This window comes from Nesoenas mayeri, assembly GCF_963082525.1.
Source record: "Nesoenas mayeri genome assembly, chromosome: 3".
Taxonomy (NCBI): domain Eukaryota; kingdom Metazoa; phylum Chordata; class Aves; order Columbiformes; family Columbidae; genus Nesoenas; species Nesoenas mayeri.
Window position 1 is genome coordinate 102,224,994 of NC_137544.1, and position 19,987 is coordinate 102,244,980.

At 42.1% G+C, this 19,987-nt stretch overlaps 1 protein-coding gene across 2 annotated transcripts in view; it reads right to left on the reverse strand.

The window, feature by feature from the left end:
- The window catches only part of LIN9 (lin-9 DREAM MuvB core complex component), a gene marked incomplete at its 5' end in the record, with an annotated part of 39,938 nt that extends 25,615 nt beyond the window's left edge, over window positions 1-14,323 (reverse strand). For both annotated transcript variants that reach the window (XM_080341707.1, XM_080341706.1), the window contains 3 exons: window positions 2,385-2,479; window positions 4,880-4,912; window positions 14,245-14,323. In XM_080341707.1, coding sequence (XP_080197833.1) covers window positions 2,385-2,479; window positions 4,880-4,912; window positions 14,245-14,323 — 207 coding nt within the window. The remainder of the gene's footprint in view (window positions 1-2,384; window positions 2,480-4,879; window positions 4,913-14,244) is intronic.
- Between the last annotated feature and the right edge of the window lie 5,664 nt (window positions 14,324-19,987).

Consider the following 19,987-nt stretch of genomic DNA (forward strand, 5'->3'; position numbering starts at 1 on the left):
TACTCTAAATTATATATATTTTATAAATGTAACTACACAAGAGTATTTAAGTAACAGTAGTGCCCTGTATGTGCCAGACACCCCAGCACATTTGGCACACAGAAGAAAACACCCATTCCTTGTAGATGCTACAAACCAGGAAAGAGACACACACTGAACTATATGTTAAGTGCCCACATCATATTAACATAGTAATTATTTTATCAATATTTTTATAGATGTTATTTATCTCTCTTCACCTAGATATACTGAGTTCTTTTCTTCACATCTTCCAATTGACTAAACCTTAAGAACAATCTTAAATTTCAATTACAATGTCTTTATGTTCCTTTATACCATCTCTGCCATCCTTGACAAATCATCATCCTAAAAAGAAAGTGCAGAACTATTCTGACTTTTGAGCAAGAAACCAAATTCACAACACTGTTCCAACAACGAAAACCTCTTACACTGCAGAACTCCAGGACTTTTTAATTACAGCATTCTGCCCACAGGATGAAGAGCTGGGTTCCTGTTGAATACTTGCAACTATATTTCAGTCTTGACATTTGAGATGCTGGTTCCAGAACAACATTTTTCTCCCAAATACCTACACAGTTCTTGATTTTCTGACACTATATCAGATGAAAAGCACATGCCAAAATCAAAACACAAATGCTAAAGCAATCTAGACCAAACTGAAGAGTTCATTCAATCTTATGCTAAGGCTATGCTCTACATCAAGAGAACTGTTTTACAACCCTCAACAGAAGCTGCCAAATTCTGTTCCAAGGAACTATCCAAAACGATGAGGGTGCTTCATCAGTCTGGACTGCCGGTGCCTCACACAAGAATAAAACAACAAGCACAGCAGAGAGGCATCATCCACGTTAGCTAAGTCAGTCAGGCACTTTTGGAAAGATTTTTCAACCAACAGTACAACATATCTGCAAAAATTCCAGTGTTCAGAGACCTCTAGTACAGAACGCTACGTAACATCCCAGCAACATGGGCCATTGCTAACACACCAGATTATCCTCTGATCTTTCTCCCAGCTTTCTATAGAATACTCAGCTACATTCAAAGTTTGACTCCTTACTTTTAATACCTACAGCCAGCATACCTAAAGATTGACAAAGTTTTCATACAAATGTTAAGGCCAGTGACTTTGGTTCTTCAGCATATGCGATGTAAGCTACTAGAAAGGCTTGTTTCTGTGAGAAGATGAGCATTCAGCAGAAGAGCTGAACACTGTGACATGAACTCCTGCAGGAACTAAGGGCCAGCGCAAAGCTCTGGTCACTGTCTGGAACTGCGTTTTGTAGACCTTATATTCTGTAGCATAAACACATAGCAACAGGTATGTATATATACCTGTGTGAATCCTACCAAAATAAATACCTTCGCTGTGTAAGTTTCTCTCTACAGGGAGATCACAGGACAAGGTACATGACAGATGTCAGTCACATTGCTTAATGCACTACTGGATGCTGCTCAGATATTTTGATTATGTGCAGAGCAAGCAAGTGCAATAGTTTTCAAACATGTTTCCTTTCCAATAAACAAACAGTTCACAAAAAATAATTTGAATCAAAAACAGGTGATAGTTGGCAAGTTGGTCACAATTACTGTAGAAGAAGGCAACACCACCCAAGTATGCAAGAAAGATCTGCCTAGCAATTGAAACAGTGGCAAAATGAAACCAAACTCACATAATTCAGTAAAGTAGAGGAGGCTGAGAATAGTCAAAAGCTCAAATGCGATACAAGGGGGAAAGAAACAACAATGGTGTATTTCAAAAAGAGTGAAGGAAATGGTCAACCAAAACACTAGACACATGCCATTGGAGGCTGCAGGCTTGTTACCTTTCATTCCCCTACCCCAAGGCTGCTCCTTAGCATAAGTTCTCCTATGAGAATCTCAGAATATTACATGACATTTCACTGACATTCCCTTATTTTTATTAAAATCTGTACCCCCACAGACACAATGATGGAAGTGCATTATGACATTTTCCCTTCCTTTTTTTTATGCATCAGTTCTCACCCATAATTAGAAGTGAGATATTTCACAAGATAAAACAAATGGTTGATCAGAAATGGCAATTCTTAAGTTCAAGGTGGTAGATACAGTACAAACATTTCACACCGCGCTTGCTTTACAAGAAAAGACAGAAAACTATTATGAGCTATCTTGAACAATGTCAGCAATTTACTTTGTCTGATTGTTCATTTATAAAATATGTTTTCAGCTCATATGCAAACTGTGTAGACTGCTTGTGAAGGACATAGTTTAACAATCAGAAATACGAAACTACAAATCTCAGCCAAATTTTTTGATCCTTAAATTTGATTCACTTCATGGTATTTTACCAAACCTGAAGTTGTCTTTTTATTGCTTCTTACCATTTCCACTGCGGAACCAGCATTCTTGCTTTTCCAAATGGATGTTTTCTGCAGAGAATTATACTTTTCATTCCACGAACTGGATAAACTTCCCTCTGTTGTGAAAAAATAATGTCATTAATATACATACATGTATGTTTAACATATACTAGTTTTTGCATAGTAGTTATCATCAACTACTAATACATTTTTGTTACTCGCAACATATTTGGATTCAACTACAAATGGATTTTAGATCTAAATATTTTTAAATTGTTCTGAACCGTAATTTTAAAAAAATGAAACAGATTTTCAGTATAAGGAGAAACATGAACAAAACATTTTTTACTCCTGACAACATTCAGATTTCTTAAAACCTCCTTTGCTGGAACCAGTTACTTCCACTGCCAGGTTGACACACAGCTAGACAGCTGTACTGTGGCTGTAACTGAAACTTACAGAAGGTAAAGCTCTGCAAGACCTGGCCTTCTTCTGGTTCCAAAAAATTATTAAGTAGGTGCACACCAACAAATAAATTTTATTGAAACAAACCTATCTTACAACATATGCAACTGACCATGTCTCTTTCCTTGTGTAACAGAAGTCTTATAATATAAAAAGAAACTTTTATTCTTGGCAGATTGTCAGTATTACTTATCAGCAGTCCTGGCTAACTGGGGAGGTCCCAGTTGACTGGAAGTTGGCAAATGTGACGCCTATATCTACAAGAATGGCTGGAAGGAGGATCTGGGTAATTACAGACCTGTCTGACCTCAGATTATGGAGCACATGGCACATACAGAACAACCAGGAAATCACGCCCAGTCAGCATGGGTTTATGAAAGGCAGGTCCTACTTGACCAACCTGATCTCCTTCTATGACAACGTGACCCACTTAGTGGATCAAGGGAAAGGCTGTGGATGTTGTGTACTCAGACTTCAATAAGGCCTTTGACACCATATCCCACCTGGATGGGTGCACTCTGATGGATCAAGAACTGGCTGGATAGCCAGGCCTGGAGAGTTGTTTAATGGAGTCAAATACAGTTGGTGGCTGGTCACAAGTGGTGTTCCCCAGGGCTCAGTATTGGGGACAGTCCTGTTTAATCTCTTTATCAATGACCTGGATGGGGGGATTAAGGGCATCCTTAGTAAGTTTGCAGAAGACACAAGTTGAGTGGGAGTGTTGGTCTGCTGGAGGGTAGGAAGGCCATACAGAGGGATCTAGACTGGCTGAATCGTTGGGCTGAGGCCAGTTGTATGAGGTTCAACAAGGCCAAGTGCCGGGTCCTGTACTTGGGTCACAACAACCCCAGGCAGCACTTCAGGCTCAGAGAAGAGTGGCTGGAAAGCTGCCTGGCAGAAAGGGATCTGGGGGCGTGAATTGACAGTCAGCTGAACATGAGCCAGCAGTGTGTCCAAGTGCCCAAAAAGGCCAACAGCATCCTGGCTTGTATCAAGACTAGTGTGGCGAGCAGGACTAGAGAAGTGATTGTCCCCTGTACTCAGCACTGGTGAGGCCCTACCTTGAACCCTGTGTTCAGTTTAGGGCTCCTCACTACAGGAAAGACATCGAGGTGCTGGAGAGAGTTCAGAAATGGGCAACGAAGCTGGTGAGGGGTCTGGAGCACAAGTGCGATGAGGAGTGGCTGAGGGAACTGGGGCTGTTCAGCCTGAAGAAAAGGAGGCTGAGGGGAGACCTTATCGCTGTCTGCAACTACCTGAAAGGAGGTTGTAGCATGGAGAGTGTTGGTCTCTTCTCCCAAGTAACATGCAATAGGACGAGAGGAAATGGCTTAAAGTTGCACTGGTGGAGGTTCAGATTAGATATCAGGAAAAATTTCTTCATCTAAAGGGTTGTCAGGCACTGGAACAGGCTGCCCAGGGAAGTGGTTGAGTCACCCTCCCTGGAAGGTGTGTAAAAGATGTATAGATGTGGTGCTTAGGGGCATGGTTTAGAGGTAGACTTGACAATGTTAGGCTAACTGTTGGACTCAATGATCTTAAAGGTCTTTTCCAACTAAAATGATATTATGACCCTATTCAAAATTTGTATAAACGTTCATGAAGAAAATTTCAAAGAAAAAGATACAAGAAACATATTTTTGAGTCCACAACTTCCTGACAGAAAACATGACATTACAAAATTCCTTTCTAATGTCAGTTTTGTCACATGTACAGGTCTCACTAAGAATCCTCCTCCTATCTCATCCTCAAGAGAGTAAAGATTACCTCAATCTTCTCATCAAACCTGACGCCTAGGCAGTACTTAAGAAGAAAAAAACACATTTCGGGAATTTTGCCTAGAAGTGCAGTGTCTAAATACACCACAACATACGTACTTTCAACCATCAAGGATTATTAGTGTACAGAACTAACAAATATCCACAATAAAACCAATCATATTTCAAACAAAAACCTTCTTCAGTGTTATTTTCTTGAACTTTTTGAAGCCAGAAACTAAGTATACCTGAAAGTCAGACTGGATACAAGTAAATAACACATTAATTTCTTACCTTTCAAGCTCACAAGTGCTTTTGCTGAAGAACCTGCAATATATCAAAAAGTCCATATAAATCATAAGTTATTTCAAACCATAGAACCTATGCAGAGTCTACTCATTCTTAATTAATTCTTAGGCAGAAAATGTAATTTAATATTAAATATTTCACAGCTGAATGAGCGAACCCAGTGCACCCTCTGTGGCATTATATGTTTATTACCCAGTAAACCTTGAAAGCATATTCATGTTTTGTTTTTTCTTTTAGTTTCACATCTAAAAACAGCTTCAGATGCTGAGCACTTTTGTTTAACACAGCAAATTCTAAACAAGCTTTATGTGCAAAATGCATACTTCCACGCAGCTGCTTGTTTGATGTAGTTGCAGTTATATTATACAACTGGCAAGGAAACTGTAATGAATGCTTCTTTTTTAAAAATTATTTTTATAAATTCAAAATTCTGCAATTCAAAAGATTTCCACAAAAGCAGTATTTTATGCTCTCTAAGCTTGGTTCACAAGTAGGAGATAGACATTTAGTTGCCTCCTGGAAGAACCTCCTTATTCAGAAAGGCACTAGATTCAGATATTATAAATGCAGACAAGGATCCTTAGTTTGCTTGAACTGCTCAAACTGTGTAACACATCCATTGAAATTTCATTGCTCCCCATCTACTGCATCTGTAGGACCTCTGCAGTGCTTCTGGGCCAGGAAGGACAAAACTGGACCAGACTGCTAACTTTATGCTCTCGAATTTTCAAACGTCTCTCTAAGAATGAGCTATTTGAAACAACTACATTAGCAGTGAGGAATGCTCCATACTTCCATGCTTTTCTTTCAAACCAACTTTAACTTTCCAGTTATGTTCCAGTGTTGCAACCACTCCTTGCATTGCATCCTCTTCTCCCCTTCACTTTCCCCACTCTCTCTCCTTCAGCTTCTCTTTGGAACCTGCTGTTCCAACAACATTTCTGACTCCAAAAGTCTGGAAATTCCTTTTCTTGTGGCTGTCCTGTATCTAGGTCCTAGCCCTGCTAACTGCACAGTGCCAGAGATCCTCGCCTCTAAGAGGGTGCATTCCAGAGAATATCAGAACCAAAAAAAAATTAATTATTGCCACTTTCCAGGGGAACAGAGCATTCTGGCTTGAGGTGGACTGTTAAAGAGAATACAGGTGCAGCAATGGCAAAAAAACCTTTACGTTCCTTATTTTTTCATCATATTATTTTGTTTGCTGTCATCTTATTATGCCACATGTTAAAAAGAGTTCAATAAAAAAAAAGAAAAAGGAAATAAAGTTCCTATTATTTTCAAAAACCTAAAAAAAAAGAAGTTTAAGATAGGAAATGGAACTAGTTTTGACTCACTGGTGGTTTAGTGGGCCTCGACCCCAGTATCTCCCAACCTGTTGAATCTATACCAGCTAACGCATAGGGGATTATCTGCCAAAAACAAGGTGACAAACCTGTGCTATACCACTCTTGCACATTTATTTTCTGACATATCACCTTTGTTGGGTCAGAGACCCAACAGTGACTGGTACAGGAACATGCTTCTGTGATGATCTGATTCACAGTGAATTCAGCTCTTGTAACTCAGCTGCATGCTAAAAGGTATCACAGGATAAAAGCCTTTAAAAAAAAAAAAATTCATAATAATAATTGAATGCTGTATACTGTGCCTGCATAAATACATGGGTACCCTGCTGTCAACCAAGAATGCAGTCCTGAGCAGCAACAGTAAGAACAGTGAAGTACTAGTGTCACTCTCAAATTAACATAAGGGGTGGTGGGAAATGTGTGCAGAGATTAAGAAGTATAAGTAGTTTAAAAACATGGGGAAAGTTCATGTCATTGGGGGTGGAAAGGCAGAAGCAGGGTCGTCAGGATTGTCACATGGAGTTGTTGGCTTTTCAGAGTGGACAGCTATTCCAGAAGACCTCAGGTACTCCATATGTAAGGCCAAACATACAAGCATTTTCCTCTTTTTATGACCATCTCGCTTATATGAAGCGAGTTCAATCAGTTCGGTTGAGGGTAAGAATGTCAACAATGGAAACGGAACAACTCAGCATGAGGCAGCCAAGCTTTATATGGGGGGTGGTGCCCATCTCACAGCTGAAGTGCCTGAGATCCTTTGCTAAGCATCAAACTCATGTGCTTCACCTGTGAGACTGACAATTGGCCAGCAGAGATGGGCATTAGATAGCTGGCATGAGAAACAATAGGTCAAGAAGTGATGGACAGCAGAATGTTAATGCACTGCCTTCTAGCTTTGTAAAATTACTACCCAAAACCAGTATCAGTTGCCAAGGACTTTTCCACACCAGAGACTTAATCTTCAACAGATGCATGCTAGAATAAGACTACCAATTTGTTTTGACCTAACCTGCAACTAAAGTAATGTAACCGCAAAAGAGCATCTTTAATTAGGAATACAAGTGTCCAAGTAAGAAATTCCTGTTCAAAGTTAAACTAAATTATATTAATGTAATAAGTTGTAGAACATTATTAACACTAACTGTTCTGTAGCTTGAAGAATTAAAGAATTAGAATACATGTAGGATATCAAAATGACAACAGAGATGCCCATAAGCTTAATTTTACCTTAAAGGCAACAATGTAATATATGGGTTTTCTTCTCAAGTTCTACTATATTGATTTTAGGAGCTACCTGCAATACCACCCAGCTTCAAGGAATATGGTTCATCTCCCTACTTTTTCAATTTAGTTTGGCAGTACCGCATGTACTACCAGAGACACAAAACTAGAAACTAGGATGATCTTCTAATAAATTAAGTGTCAAAATAAAAAAAAAACAACCAACATTTAATACAGATAAAAGCACTTCAGAAACTATAAAAATTGAAAAGTGAGTCAGGATAGATTATGTTTATTAAAACTACCAAAATTTTAGTTAAAATAATTATTAGATTTATGATATTCCACACTCACATTAAATACCAGTAATTTTGTACACTCCTGTTCTGAATAACACATATATAATCATAGGCAGTCTTTTTAACCAGCATTTTAATTATAAACAGAGATTAAAGTAGAATATAAACACATGGTTGAATGTAAATACCTATTAGGACAATGACACAGATTTCATTTCTACAGACATCAAACACTTAAATGGGTGGAAAGGAAGAACCAAGGCCTATGCATCATTTTGGATATTACAACCAAAATGTACTTGCAGCTCTTCTAGGTTCAGATGATCATGGAGATTACTTAATATTACTTAATATCGAGAGTAAACAAACCTCAGTGTAGGGAAGAAATACAGCCAGCTCACCACAGCAGTGGCTCAGGAATTGGAAATCCCGCTTTCAGTAGCCTACGCTGGCAATACTATTCCAGTGCAAACTGTACGATTGGCTTAGTCTCGCCCTAGTATCCTTTGCCTATGTTGTTAGTAAATTATTTACTTGAACACAGTGTTCACACTTGACTAAGTCTGAAAACTTAGGAAAGGATTCAGAACAGAGCTAGAAGAAAGGCTGGAAGAACCAAAACCATGCCTTATTACGAGAAAGTCAAGACATTCCAATCTTGTTCTTCCCAAAGAACTCAAGATCTGCACTGATCATGATTATCTACAAAGGAAGATAATTAGACAGTAAATAGCTCTGCAGCCTTCTTTTACAGGGAAAGGCGTAACTAGATCTATTTGTTGGAAAATGACATTGAATAAGTTCAGGTTAGCAACGAATGCAAAGTTTAACAGATTTTACATAACTATCCTAAAAAAAGGTATGTTGGGCTCCCTATCATTCGAAGTCTTTAAACCAAGTTTACATCTACTTTAAAAGGGAAAACTACAGCTAAAAAGGAAGCATGGAATTGATACACAGAAATTCCAAATACAACTATCCTAGCATGCTCAATGAAGAATGTAAGACAATTATAATGGCCTTTTCTGGCCTATAAACAAACACATAAAATACACGCATTACAGATGTGCATTAAAAGTAACTGTATTCTAGCTTATGATGCATTTAATAGTATGATAACAGGAAGCTCATTAGTAACTAGGAGTCAGGAATAAGTGTATTTATGTTTTTTATAACATTTGCAAGAAGTGATTTTCAGGAAGTCCATGTAAAACAGAATTAAATTAAAAAAAAAAAAATCAACCTTAAAATAATCTTGAGTCTGCCAAGTGTGTCATGATAAGGACTGGGGCTGCGGGCGTGGGCCGGGCAGATGGACAACTGCCTGAGCCACCGCCCTCCCTGCGCCCAGGAACCGCTCCTCCAGCACAAGGGACCACATACAGAGGATTACCATGAAAAGAACCTAAAAAACGTCCTCTAAGCACTCTGCAAAAGCAGTATGAACAGACTTCAAAAGGAACTCTGATAGTCTGCCCTCCAAAAAGGTATTTCCAATGTGGCAATAGGCTTGGAGGCATGGGGGAAAAAGTGCAAAAGCTTTTCTCCTTTTCAAAGATTAAATTCAGGTGTAAGTTTAAAAACAACATTGATTTCCTCCCCGCACCTGAAAATATCATAACTGAACAAAAGAGGTGGAATATGACTGCAGTTCAACAGGGGCAGCTGTGGATGCCCTGATGGATATTTTCAGTACTAACGTGAAGTAAAGCAGTTTAAATACAACTTCTCAACAGCTGATCTTAAAATTCAAACAGGAACACCAACAAGCACAATACACTTGTGAAAGTGTTTTCAGACTTTTTTTTTTCTTGTAATTAATTTGTAACAGCCGATTAAAATTTTGAAAATAAAGGTTACAAATAACTAAAGGGACATTCCATAGACACTGATTTTACTAATATGCGGGCATAAAGGGGCAAATCTAAATCATTAGAGAAGATTCCAAGACCCAGATAAGCAATTACATAATGTAAAACCTTTTCTCTCCAGATCATTACACTATTTTGTCTAAATTCTGCACAGGTGAGCAGTTATTTCAACACTGGTTGCACAACTAGCTCAGAAGCCAATGTAATTAAATTACATTGCCGGCACTAAAAATGGTGTGACAGAGGAAAATCATGGAGTAGAAGGGAAAAATATGAGCCTTTATTATAGATTGAGTCATTAACCCTCCGAGAGATCATTCATCTACACAAGCACTGCACAAGTTGTTTCAGCAGAGGAAGCATCTCAAATGATTGGCAACTAAAAGGATAGTTTATCTAGGAAAGCTTAGAAAGTAAAGAGTATGCATCAGAGGAAAAAGAGGCTTCAGGCAGCTTTTAAGCTCCCCCAAAACTTTTGTCTTATTGAAGAGGTAAATAAATAAATAAATACACAAACAATAACTTTCTCCTTCAAGCATGAATCCGTAGTTATGAACCCACTAATAAACTGGCATTTGTGTGTTTCCCAATCTTAATTTAACTACAAGTCAGGTTTTCAGCCATGTGCACACTTTCACAGGACTTGTACAGATGATAACGACAACACCAAAGCCCTCTTTTTGAAGCACTGTGTTCTCATGATGGACAATGCGCTGATACCATGGTAACATATGATTTTAAATGTATGCAGCACAAAGGATCCCAAAATTATTAGTTGTGGGTACTGTTTAGCAGCCACAAAACTAACCTTGAGCCTTCTCACAAATGCTGTAATCTCATATAATTCTGCTGACTTTTTTGCCTCAAATGCTCAGAGCACAGTAATGTTAGGCTCAAAGTAGCAAGGTGTGTCACATCCCTCCTGCAGCCACCCAGGGGAGCGTTGGAACAGAGCTGTGCAGGGACAGGGTGCCTGCGGACCACAGCATAAGGTTGTGCTGGGGGTAAAGGCAATGATTTCTGTGTGCAGTGCTGCCCTTGTGCTGCAGCCTCCATCCATGGAATAAAAGGCCATGTAGAAAGATCCTCGTCCCCTCTTCCCTTCTGCCCATCCTAAAACACAAGCCCCTAAATCCAGCAACGTCTACCAACATATATGTGGTAATATACTATTGTTTCAGTATTTGTACTGTAAAAGGTTAACACTTGACACCAGTCTGGCTTCTTTCTGCAATTCACCTGCCACTTGGTGTTTGCCTACACATAACATAGAAGACTGCACTCTGCAGCAGCTCAGAGGTTTAGTCTTGGCGGTGGTCCCATGCTGATGATCATTTAGTTAGCTAAGCATGCTTTCACTTCTATAAAAAATGGCATCTCACCTCACTTCTACAGAGCCGTCCTTCTCATTCAGACTCGCTTGTGCAAAAGAACGCACTAAGATGCAGCTTTGCCTGTGCTGCTGCCAGCAGAGCTCTGCCTCTATCAGGACTAGGACAGTCTTCTAGTCACATCTGCACGTGTTGTGTGTTTTATCAAAGTCCCACCTCAGCTTTATTCTGTGCACTTTATAACCAAGTAAACCACAAATACAATTGCTATTACTAGCAGCAAGAGACAGGGCAGCATTATGTACACTCCAATACAATCAACTGTTTTCCTTTTCTGAGACAAGACAGGCATCTGGTTTGCAGCAGGAAAACTGTCCACCATTTACCTCCCCTGCAAAACTACCAGGAGATAAGGAAGTGGAATACCTTGACTGAAATTAGTCACTCATTGGGCACCAACCCAACAGTCTGCAGAAACAAATTTTGTCTCCAAAATATAAATCAAATTATTTGTATTGGAAGTACTTGTGCATTCAAGACCTTCCATATTCTGGAATTTTTCAGTTACGAGTATTTGCCACAGAATTGTTCTTTCTTCACAGCACTCTGCTCCATCCCAGGTTACCATATCCCTTTTCCCTAGCAGCACTAGTAACAAGAGGCCTCAGCTACAAGAAATGCATGTAAACTCATGCACTGCCATCTTCTTCATTTTTCAGGTTGTCGACGTGAACTCTTTTGTCCATTTCAAAAGGACAATGTCAGCTTCAGAGGACAGGATGATAGGAACTTCAGCAGATAAAATAAGCACATATTACAAGACAACTACGTGCATTACATTCCTCTCACTCCTGGGTTAAGGAATATTCTCTGCCCAGCTGCTTTACACAACTTGCCAGAGGGCAAGTAGATGCTATCATAATACCCTGGGACAAATACCACTTAATCAGATTTCCAATTGGAAAGTGAAACCACATAGTTATTACCACACTGCAAAAATTCATTCTTCCTGTCATCAAGTACGCTGTGTTTACTTATAATTTTTTATGTGAAAACTCAGTTTTGGTCTACTATTTTACTATAAGCTATACAGGAGAAAATTCACAGGAATGATACATTAATCTGAAAGTCTTAATCATGAACTATTCTAACTTATTTAGAAACTCATTTTTACACCACTATGGAAGGTTCCAAAAAGAATTTTTGAATGTTTACTGTTGTTATACCTTATAAATTAAGTTTCAGACTGAAAGCTGCATGAAGTCAGTGTTAAGTCAGTCAGGACTAAGTTTACATCTTGGTTTTAAGTATAGGACTGGAAATGAAAGAACGATGAACAGCAATAGTTACAGTGTAATTTGAAAACATCTGATTCACCAAAATTGGAAAGAATAGGAATGGAAGCACAAGGCAAACATGCTTAGAAACTTTCACATTTCCAGCAGTTCAGCAACGCTACAGGAAACATAAAGCTCCCTATTTGATGGAAAGCCAAAACATCCCCTACTTGCACCAAACTTAGGTAAATACAAACCTCAGCGACAAGGTCAGCACAGCAGAAGCCTCTTGCCTTCACAAATACACACACTGTGCATCTGCTTCACCTGCCGAGCAGACACCATAACGATGACACTGCTGGTAAGGGCCTGCAGTACAGCACAATCCTAAGGGAAACTGAGTCACACTCTCTGTTCTAGTGTCTGTTACAGGTGAGGCAATAGACCTGTCAAACCTTCCTGATGCCCCTGTAGGCAATATAAAGGTGGCAGAGACAAAAAAATTATTTTTCATACTTCATGTTAACTTCTTGAAACACATTGTGCCTCCCATGGAAAATGGCAAAAGAAGGAACAGTAACTTAAACACTATCCATTCTAGTGAAGAGGCAAATTTGATTCAATAAACAATAAAATGCTGCTAATTATTAATTATGGTTATCTCAGTTGGTGCATGACTTGTATTAATCAGACTCTAACACGGTACACTGTACATGACCGAGCTGTATCAAACTGAGAGTGCCAGTTCTACCCTTAATTTACGATGATCCTTCACAAATCTGTTCAGTTAACATGACGACACTGGCCATGCAGGAATATTAGTCCATTTTTCTCCTGACAATTGGTGGAGTTGTAACAAAGACCCACACAGAATAGTCAGAAGAATGATTTCAATTCTGAGTTACCTCTCTCAATATAGAAATAGTCGGTATCTTCATTAATTTGCACAGTGATGCACAAAACAGTGTCATCAAAGCTACAAGTATATCCTGTTGTGTGCACGTTTACTGAAACTACTAAATGCCCTAGTTTTAGTATAGCATGTATTTACAGTTTGTAAGAAGACATACCAAGATAGCATGTAAGACACCTGTTACATTGAATAATTTCCTCCTCTATAACACTAAAGCACCTTGTATGTGAATCCATATACATAGCAACACGTGTATCTTTTTCATCTATATCTAAGTTTTTATCTAATCCTCCTATGCGTTGAAAACAACATCCACACAAAGTCTATGTAGATGTATAGGTCTGTATGTACGCAAGCCTGTATTTTCACGCTGTCTACCTACACAAGTAGTTTTCATTTACTGGCACACAATACAGGGTCTTCGAGCTCTTCCCTCTGCATTTTTCAGTGCCCCCTAGATGCAATGTACACGCCCCAGCCCCCCCAGTCCTTCAGAGGTACTCACACTGTGCACAACACACGCTATGAACACATAAGCCCCCCCTCCCCGCCAGGACGACAGCAGGGACATAACACCGGGCTACTCCCCCTTTCCCCGGGGCAGGACGCTCTCTGCCCTGCACTGCCCGCACGCCACAGGCAGGCCAAGCTGTCAGACGTGCCCCGCACACTCACGGCCTCCCCTCCCCGGCCGGTTCCCGCCCCACTCCCCACCCGCCCGACAGGTGACGCCGGGCCAGCCCCGCCGCCTCGGCCGGGTGGGGCGGGGGGCCCAGCGCCGACACCCCGAGGGCAACGGGGGTCGCACCCTCAGGAGGGAGCTCCTCGCCCGCCGCCCTCCCTGCGCCACCGCCCAGGCCGGGGCCTCGCCCAGAAGGGGCGACGGCGGCGGGGTGGGGGGGGCCGGGCCGGCCCGGTTGCCAGGGAGGAGGCTCGGGCTCCGGCCCCGCACAGCGCCCACAGCTAGCGGGAGGGAGGCGGGCTGGCGGCGGGGCGCGGCGCCGGTGCCCCGCCGGGGGGAGGAGGCGGGGGCGAGGGGGCGGCGGTGTCGGGCGGACGGCGGCGGCGGGGGCACGGGTCGCTACTCACTCTCGTCAGGCAGCTGATCGAGCTCCGCCATCTTGAACGAGCCGCGCCGCTTTTTCAAAGGCTGCCTGGCGCGGTGCATTCTGGGGGAGGAGACGGGGCCTTGCGCGAGGCGGCGCTGGCGCGCGGGGACGGGGCTCGCGCGGCGGGCGGGCGGGCGCGTGCGCGGGGCGGAGGGCGGGCGCTCGGCCGGTAACGGGCGCTCAGCGGCCGGAGGAGCCGCCGGCGGGGCGGACGGGGCGGCGGGCGGGTCCCCCCTGCTCCCGGAGGGCTGTGGAGGCGAGCGGGAGGCTGGTTCTGCCCCGATCCGCTTGTGGTGGGGAAGGGGACAGCGCCTGTGACAGAAACCGTGCGCTCCCCCCGTGGCCGTCCTGGCTGCTGGCGGGGCGAGGGGGGACGGTCGGCTGACACTTGGTCCGAAGGGTCACTCTAAAGTAGCCCGGCTAGCTTAGTGTCCTTAAAAATGCCCCTGTTATGTCATCTTCATTAAATGATATTTTTTTTCTAAAATGTACTTAACTTTCCTCATCTCTGCTTTTCCCTGTCAGCTGTCCCATGCCCAAGGAAAACGGCAGCGAAGTTGAGGCATCAGGAGGAGTAAGTGATAAAAATAAAAACCCCAGCATAACCAGTCCTGGCCCTGAACTCGTGCTCTGTGTCACTCCTCCTGAAGGGACGACTGAGACGCTCATCCAAGAGCAAGGCCTGAAGGTCAAGGTCTCACCTGTTCCCACCAGGGAGATCCAACAAGCTGCCCTGCCTTGGCCTGCCCTCCAATGCAGCCCCCCGCCCTCATGGCTTAAAGCTTTCTGCAAGCAGCAGAGGTGGGTTCCTTACATGGCTCATTTAGGTCTCTGCACCACAGCAAATTTTAAAGCTGCATCAAGAAATGGAGATACTGTAAACTACAAGCACCTTAAATGCTTATGGACCAGACTCTCTATGGGTGTGGGGCTTTCACAATAGTACCTACTGCTACTCATACCAAAAAAAGGAATTTTAGGGTTTTTTTTAACACATGAAAATGCAAATTGAAGCTCAAAATAAATTAACAGTATATCTTCAGCACGGCTAAGTCAGTGTTACATTTGAAACATATTGCCAACAGCACCATGGCATGATGCAAAATGGAAGCTATGCCTGTTTGCGTGTCTTTAAAAGCATCTAAGTGAAACTAAGGATTCTGCAAAACACAGAAATGTGTATATTGGGACACAGAATATAGTTTTTAGTTTGTGTTCTTAATTTGCTAATGAAATCAGACAACTAGGCACTCTAGGAGGTTGAGGGGCAGGATGTAGGTCATGTTATTAAACAATTTCTAAAATAAATAAATCAATTTAAAACCCAAATGCTGCCCTTGAGCTTAAGAGGAAAAAAAGTGAGTTTATAAGACAAGAAAAACTGAGTAAAATCCTTTAGAAAATTTCCCCAGAGCTTTCCATGTATGTGGGGCAAAAAAAACAAACAAAAAAGAGGACAGAGCCTAGCAGGCATTTCCACCCTCTTGTTCAGGTCATTTTGAAAGGCTGTTTGAGCAGCCGTCTTTCCCCCTGGCCCCCACAGTGCCTAAGATGCTTCAGCGAGATTTCCATACCGCGCAGTGCAAAATAAAGCCACTACAGCAGGCAGACGCAAAACAGCACAGGCATAAACACTAAACTAACTAGTAACAAAAAGCAACAAAACAGTACTCTGTGCCAGTTCAAGGGCAAAAGCCACACAACACCAAACGCTGTACAATGTTCCGCTTCAATGAAACACCTCTGCCACCCAAGAGGCCTGATATGGACCAGACCTTCCAGGCTCGGGGAAACAATAATCCGCTAACAACACTAATGCTTTTTCTGTGTTTCAGCTGAGCTCCCGTTGTTCCAAGGCTTGTGTGTTAATGCTCAACTGAGAGTGGAGATTTGCACAGCTGACAGAAGACACCGATCGCCAGCAAGATTTTTACTGCTCCGCTTTTAAACCTTGTCATCAGGCCTCCCTGTGCTGAAAGCAGAGGTCACCCAGTGCCACCCTGATGCTAGAGCTTTCACCAAGGCAAGGGATTTTCAAGGCATCTTCATGGGAGGGAAGAAAAGTTTTCCACAACACAGTCACAGCTTAAAACAATCCTAGGGCCTGAATGTCTAGAAGGGAAAGGAAAATGGGGTAAAAAAAAAAGATAAAAACCCCAACACCTTTCAAGACTTCTTTGTACATTGTGATAAAAATAGAAAATAGACAAAATAGCTGAGAGATTTCCCCCCACCCTCAATACCTCCTGCTAATCATCCTAAAAATTACCAGGGCAGAAGGTAAAATTCAGCTCCCATCAGCATGACACAGAATATTCCTGCATTTCATTCCAACAGCTGCACTTGGAAAATATCTAGCAGAAGCTATTACCATGCACTGTGCTGAAAGGTAACAATCAACACTCTTATTTTCAAGATTCCTGCTATAAAAGACCTTTTACATCTTGGCCATTTAGGAATGCTGCAGTATCTATATTCTAGTTTTTAACTTTTCCTGTGCATGCTGTTTCCATGTCACACAAACACAGCCCTGCTGCCATATGAGTACGCAGAAAAATACACAGTATTTTCAGTCTCCTTTTACAATCCTGGCAAATTTGCAGTTTGCACTTGGGTGATGTGGAAATGACACAATTATTGCGACAGGCAGCCACGGTGACCGAGAACATCTGTGCTCTCGGCTGACAACCTGTGCGCAGGTACTGACTCACCTGCCTCGCACCGAGGGAGGCAGAGCTTTACACTACTGTCACTCTTGCTGTTTGCTTCCCCAAAGGGTCATGCTAGGCAAATCCTCTTAATGGTCTGCACCAAAATGCTGCAGAAAGCATTCCCATTTCTCCTTAATTACTGCAGGTGATATTAAGACAAGTTACAGCACCTAGTAATCAACACATTCAGAGTCTCATCAGAGCAGTGCAGGTAGTGCTACAGGAGGTGGCCAGGGGGCAATTTTCTCACCTCCCCTAGGCAGGCACTGGTAGTAGGAAAGCTGAGAGCTGGCAGAAGAGTGTGCTCTTCAGTAACTGAAGCATGTTCTTGTGAAGTCCTGCTGCATCAGTCCCATCATGAAATTGGAATCTGTAATGAGAGGGCAGGGGAAGCAGCCAGTTTCCCCTTTCAGTTGTTGGGAAGTCATTCCTCCTTCTTACCTTCAGACTGTACTTGGGTATCTCACTTTCCATGAAAGCGACCCACAATGCCCACAGTCTCCACACTGGAACAAATCAAAACCAGCAAGTCATCTTGACTGGGATCTCTAGCAGCCTTTCTTGTCATAGGTGCCACTGCATTTCCAAAATGATAATTTCTGGAGAAGTAGCCTGGCATTTACTTGAAAGTAGCAGGACACACAAGCTCTTGGTCAGACGCATCTACTCCACAACAGTGGAAACTATTTTTTTAATGGGCATAACAGAAGGAGTGAGAGTAGAATGGACTAAATTGGGTGCCTCACCAGATACAGAAGAGTAATTTAAGCAAACTCTAAGTGGTATATAAACTGGCTACAAAAACACTTCAGCAGAAAATTATGTCCCTAGAACTCAGAGAGGGAGGTCTGAAGGGAAGATCTCACTAGTTACAAAGACTGCATTACTCAGTTAAGAACATGAGTAAAACTCTGTATGGTATTAAGAAAATTTGATGTGCCCCAAGGTCTTTTTCACAAATAAACTGTCTTTTTTTTTTTTCCTCCTTGGATTAGAAACTGGGGGCAGGGGGGAGGATGTCATTAAAAGCTGTACCAACTGATTTAAAGGCTGGTTTATGACTGACATACAGGGTTGGGTGACCTGTGCTGTGCTTTCTCAGCCACTTCTTTCCTGCATGATCTTGGGCATCTGACAAACAATATACACTGCCAAGTGGCTTAGGCTGGCATCCTTCACTTTACCCAATTCATATAAAACTGCATGGACTATCTTAACATTTGCGAGCCACTGTACAACACAGCCTCCAGCCATGCTAAATAAAGATAAAATGGTTAAATATACATACATTTCTACTTCTTGTAGTTTAACATTTAGATCAGAATTCATTCCTCAACATCACTCCTCTAAAAGAAGCAGAGGATGTCATGGAACCTAATGTCTTGGGAACTCCTTCCTCTTAAGTAATTTTGACAGAAATGGGACTACCTATTCCACTCTGCTTCATGCACATTTTCCACAAGTAATGCCTTGCGTGGTTGTCACTGAGCAGCTCTTCTCAGCCGCATGGACAGGCTGGTTGCACACTGGGTCACGGCAGGAGAAGCAAGGCTGCAGTCGGACAGGCTGGCAGAAGCAGCACCCTGAAATCACATTGGATTCCACTGCAGCATAGTCACACCCAGGTCTCCTAGAGTCCCCAAAGGGCACCTGTTGCCTCTTCACAAAGTCCTGTCCCACTGTCTTTTACTGCTGTATTTGCAAGGTTAGAGACAGCTTAGGATATATTTGCTCGTGCTCCAGCTATTAACTCAGCATTAAGTACATATCATAAACCACTCCTTGCACTACATAGTGCTTATGGCCAAATTTTAGGGCAGGACAAGAGGTCTTAGAGCAAAAGAGAACTCTGAACCACCTCTGGTACAGGTGACAGAGGGAACATCAAAAGCACAGACCTTTAATTCCTGGTCCTAAACTGAACTGTAAGCTGGGATTTTTTTTTTTTTTTTGGGGGGGGTGGGGGGAAGATTCTACCTCACAACTAAACGGATCCATTTCTTATGTTCTTTTTCAGAGACTGACAAGATTACACTTAAGTCTTAAATGCATGACCAAAAGTTTCTGTTGGAAGTAAAACAATATTAGCCACTGGTTAAGCTACTGAAGAACAGAAGATAAGGGCCACCCTCTTCCCTTCCTCTGAAATTCATGAGCTCTGACCTCAATTGATTGTTTTGTGTTCAACTGTCCCCAAGGCATTACAACTTACCCAGTCCTTCCACATCTCCTGCTCTTCCCAAAAGCAGCAGCTCTGTTTTCCATCTACCATTCCTCATTCTCCTCTTCTCCTTCACAGGTCCTGGAAACAGCTGCACCATAAACAACCGCTTTGGCTTGGAGCTCCTCTTTCAAAAGGCAACAGGGCATCACAACATTTAAGGAAATGGAGCTGTTTTTTTCCATGCAGGTTACCAAAGACTAAAGCTGCAGCTGTCAGGATGAGGTTGAACTGGCCCTTTGTAGGAAGGGAACTGTTGCAGTTGAGAAGATACTGAATGCACTATCCATGCAGAGCTGCCCCTGGGGATCACTCACCTTGCCCTAACAGCTCAGGGAAATCAGTAATTTTTGAAGAGAAAGAACTGGTGTTGCACAACAGTCAAATACTCCCATATTGCTCAATGACCTACTGAAAGTGAGTTAATTTAAGAGAAGTAACAAATGTCACTGAACGTTGAAATTCTTAGTTTATGTTGATGTTCCAAGACAAGGAATTCAAGACCATCCACAAAGTGGCAATATACTTCATTCCAGGTCATGATCAGTGAAGCATGAGCCCAAACTCAACTTACAGCTTTGTTAGGACTTGAGTATACAACAACCAACTTACATCACGTTGACAGTAGATATTTAAAGGAGGTTTATTGGGGCTAATACTAAATTCAAACAGCCACAAGTTCATTTTCCATGTTTACCACACCAACTGTTGACAGATGAAGTCTCAGTGGAAAGTCCAAATTTCCATTTCACCACATCTTCCTGAAACGTGACTACAGATTTCAAGAGTTG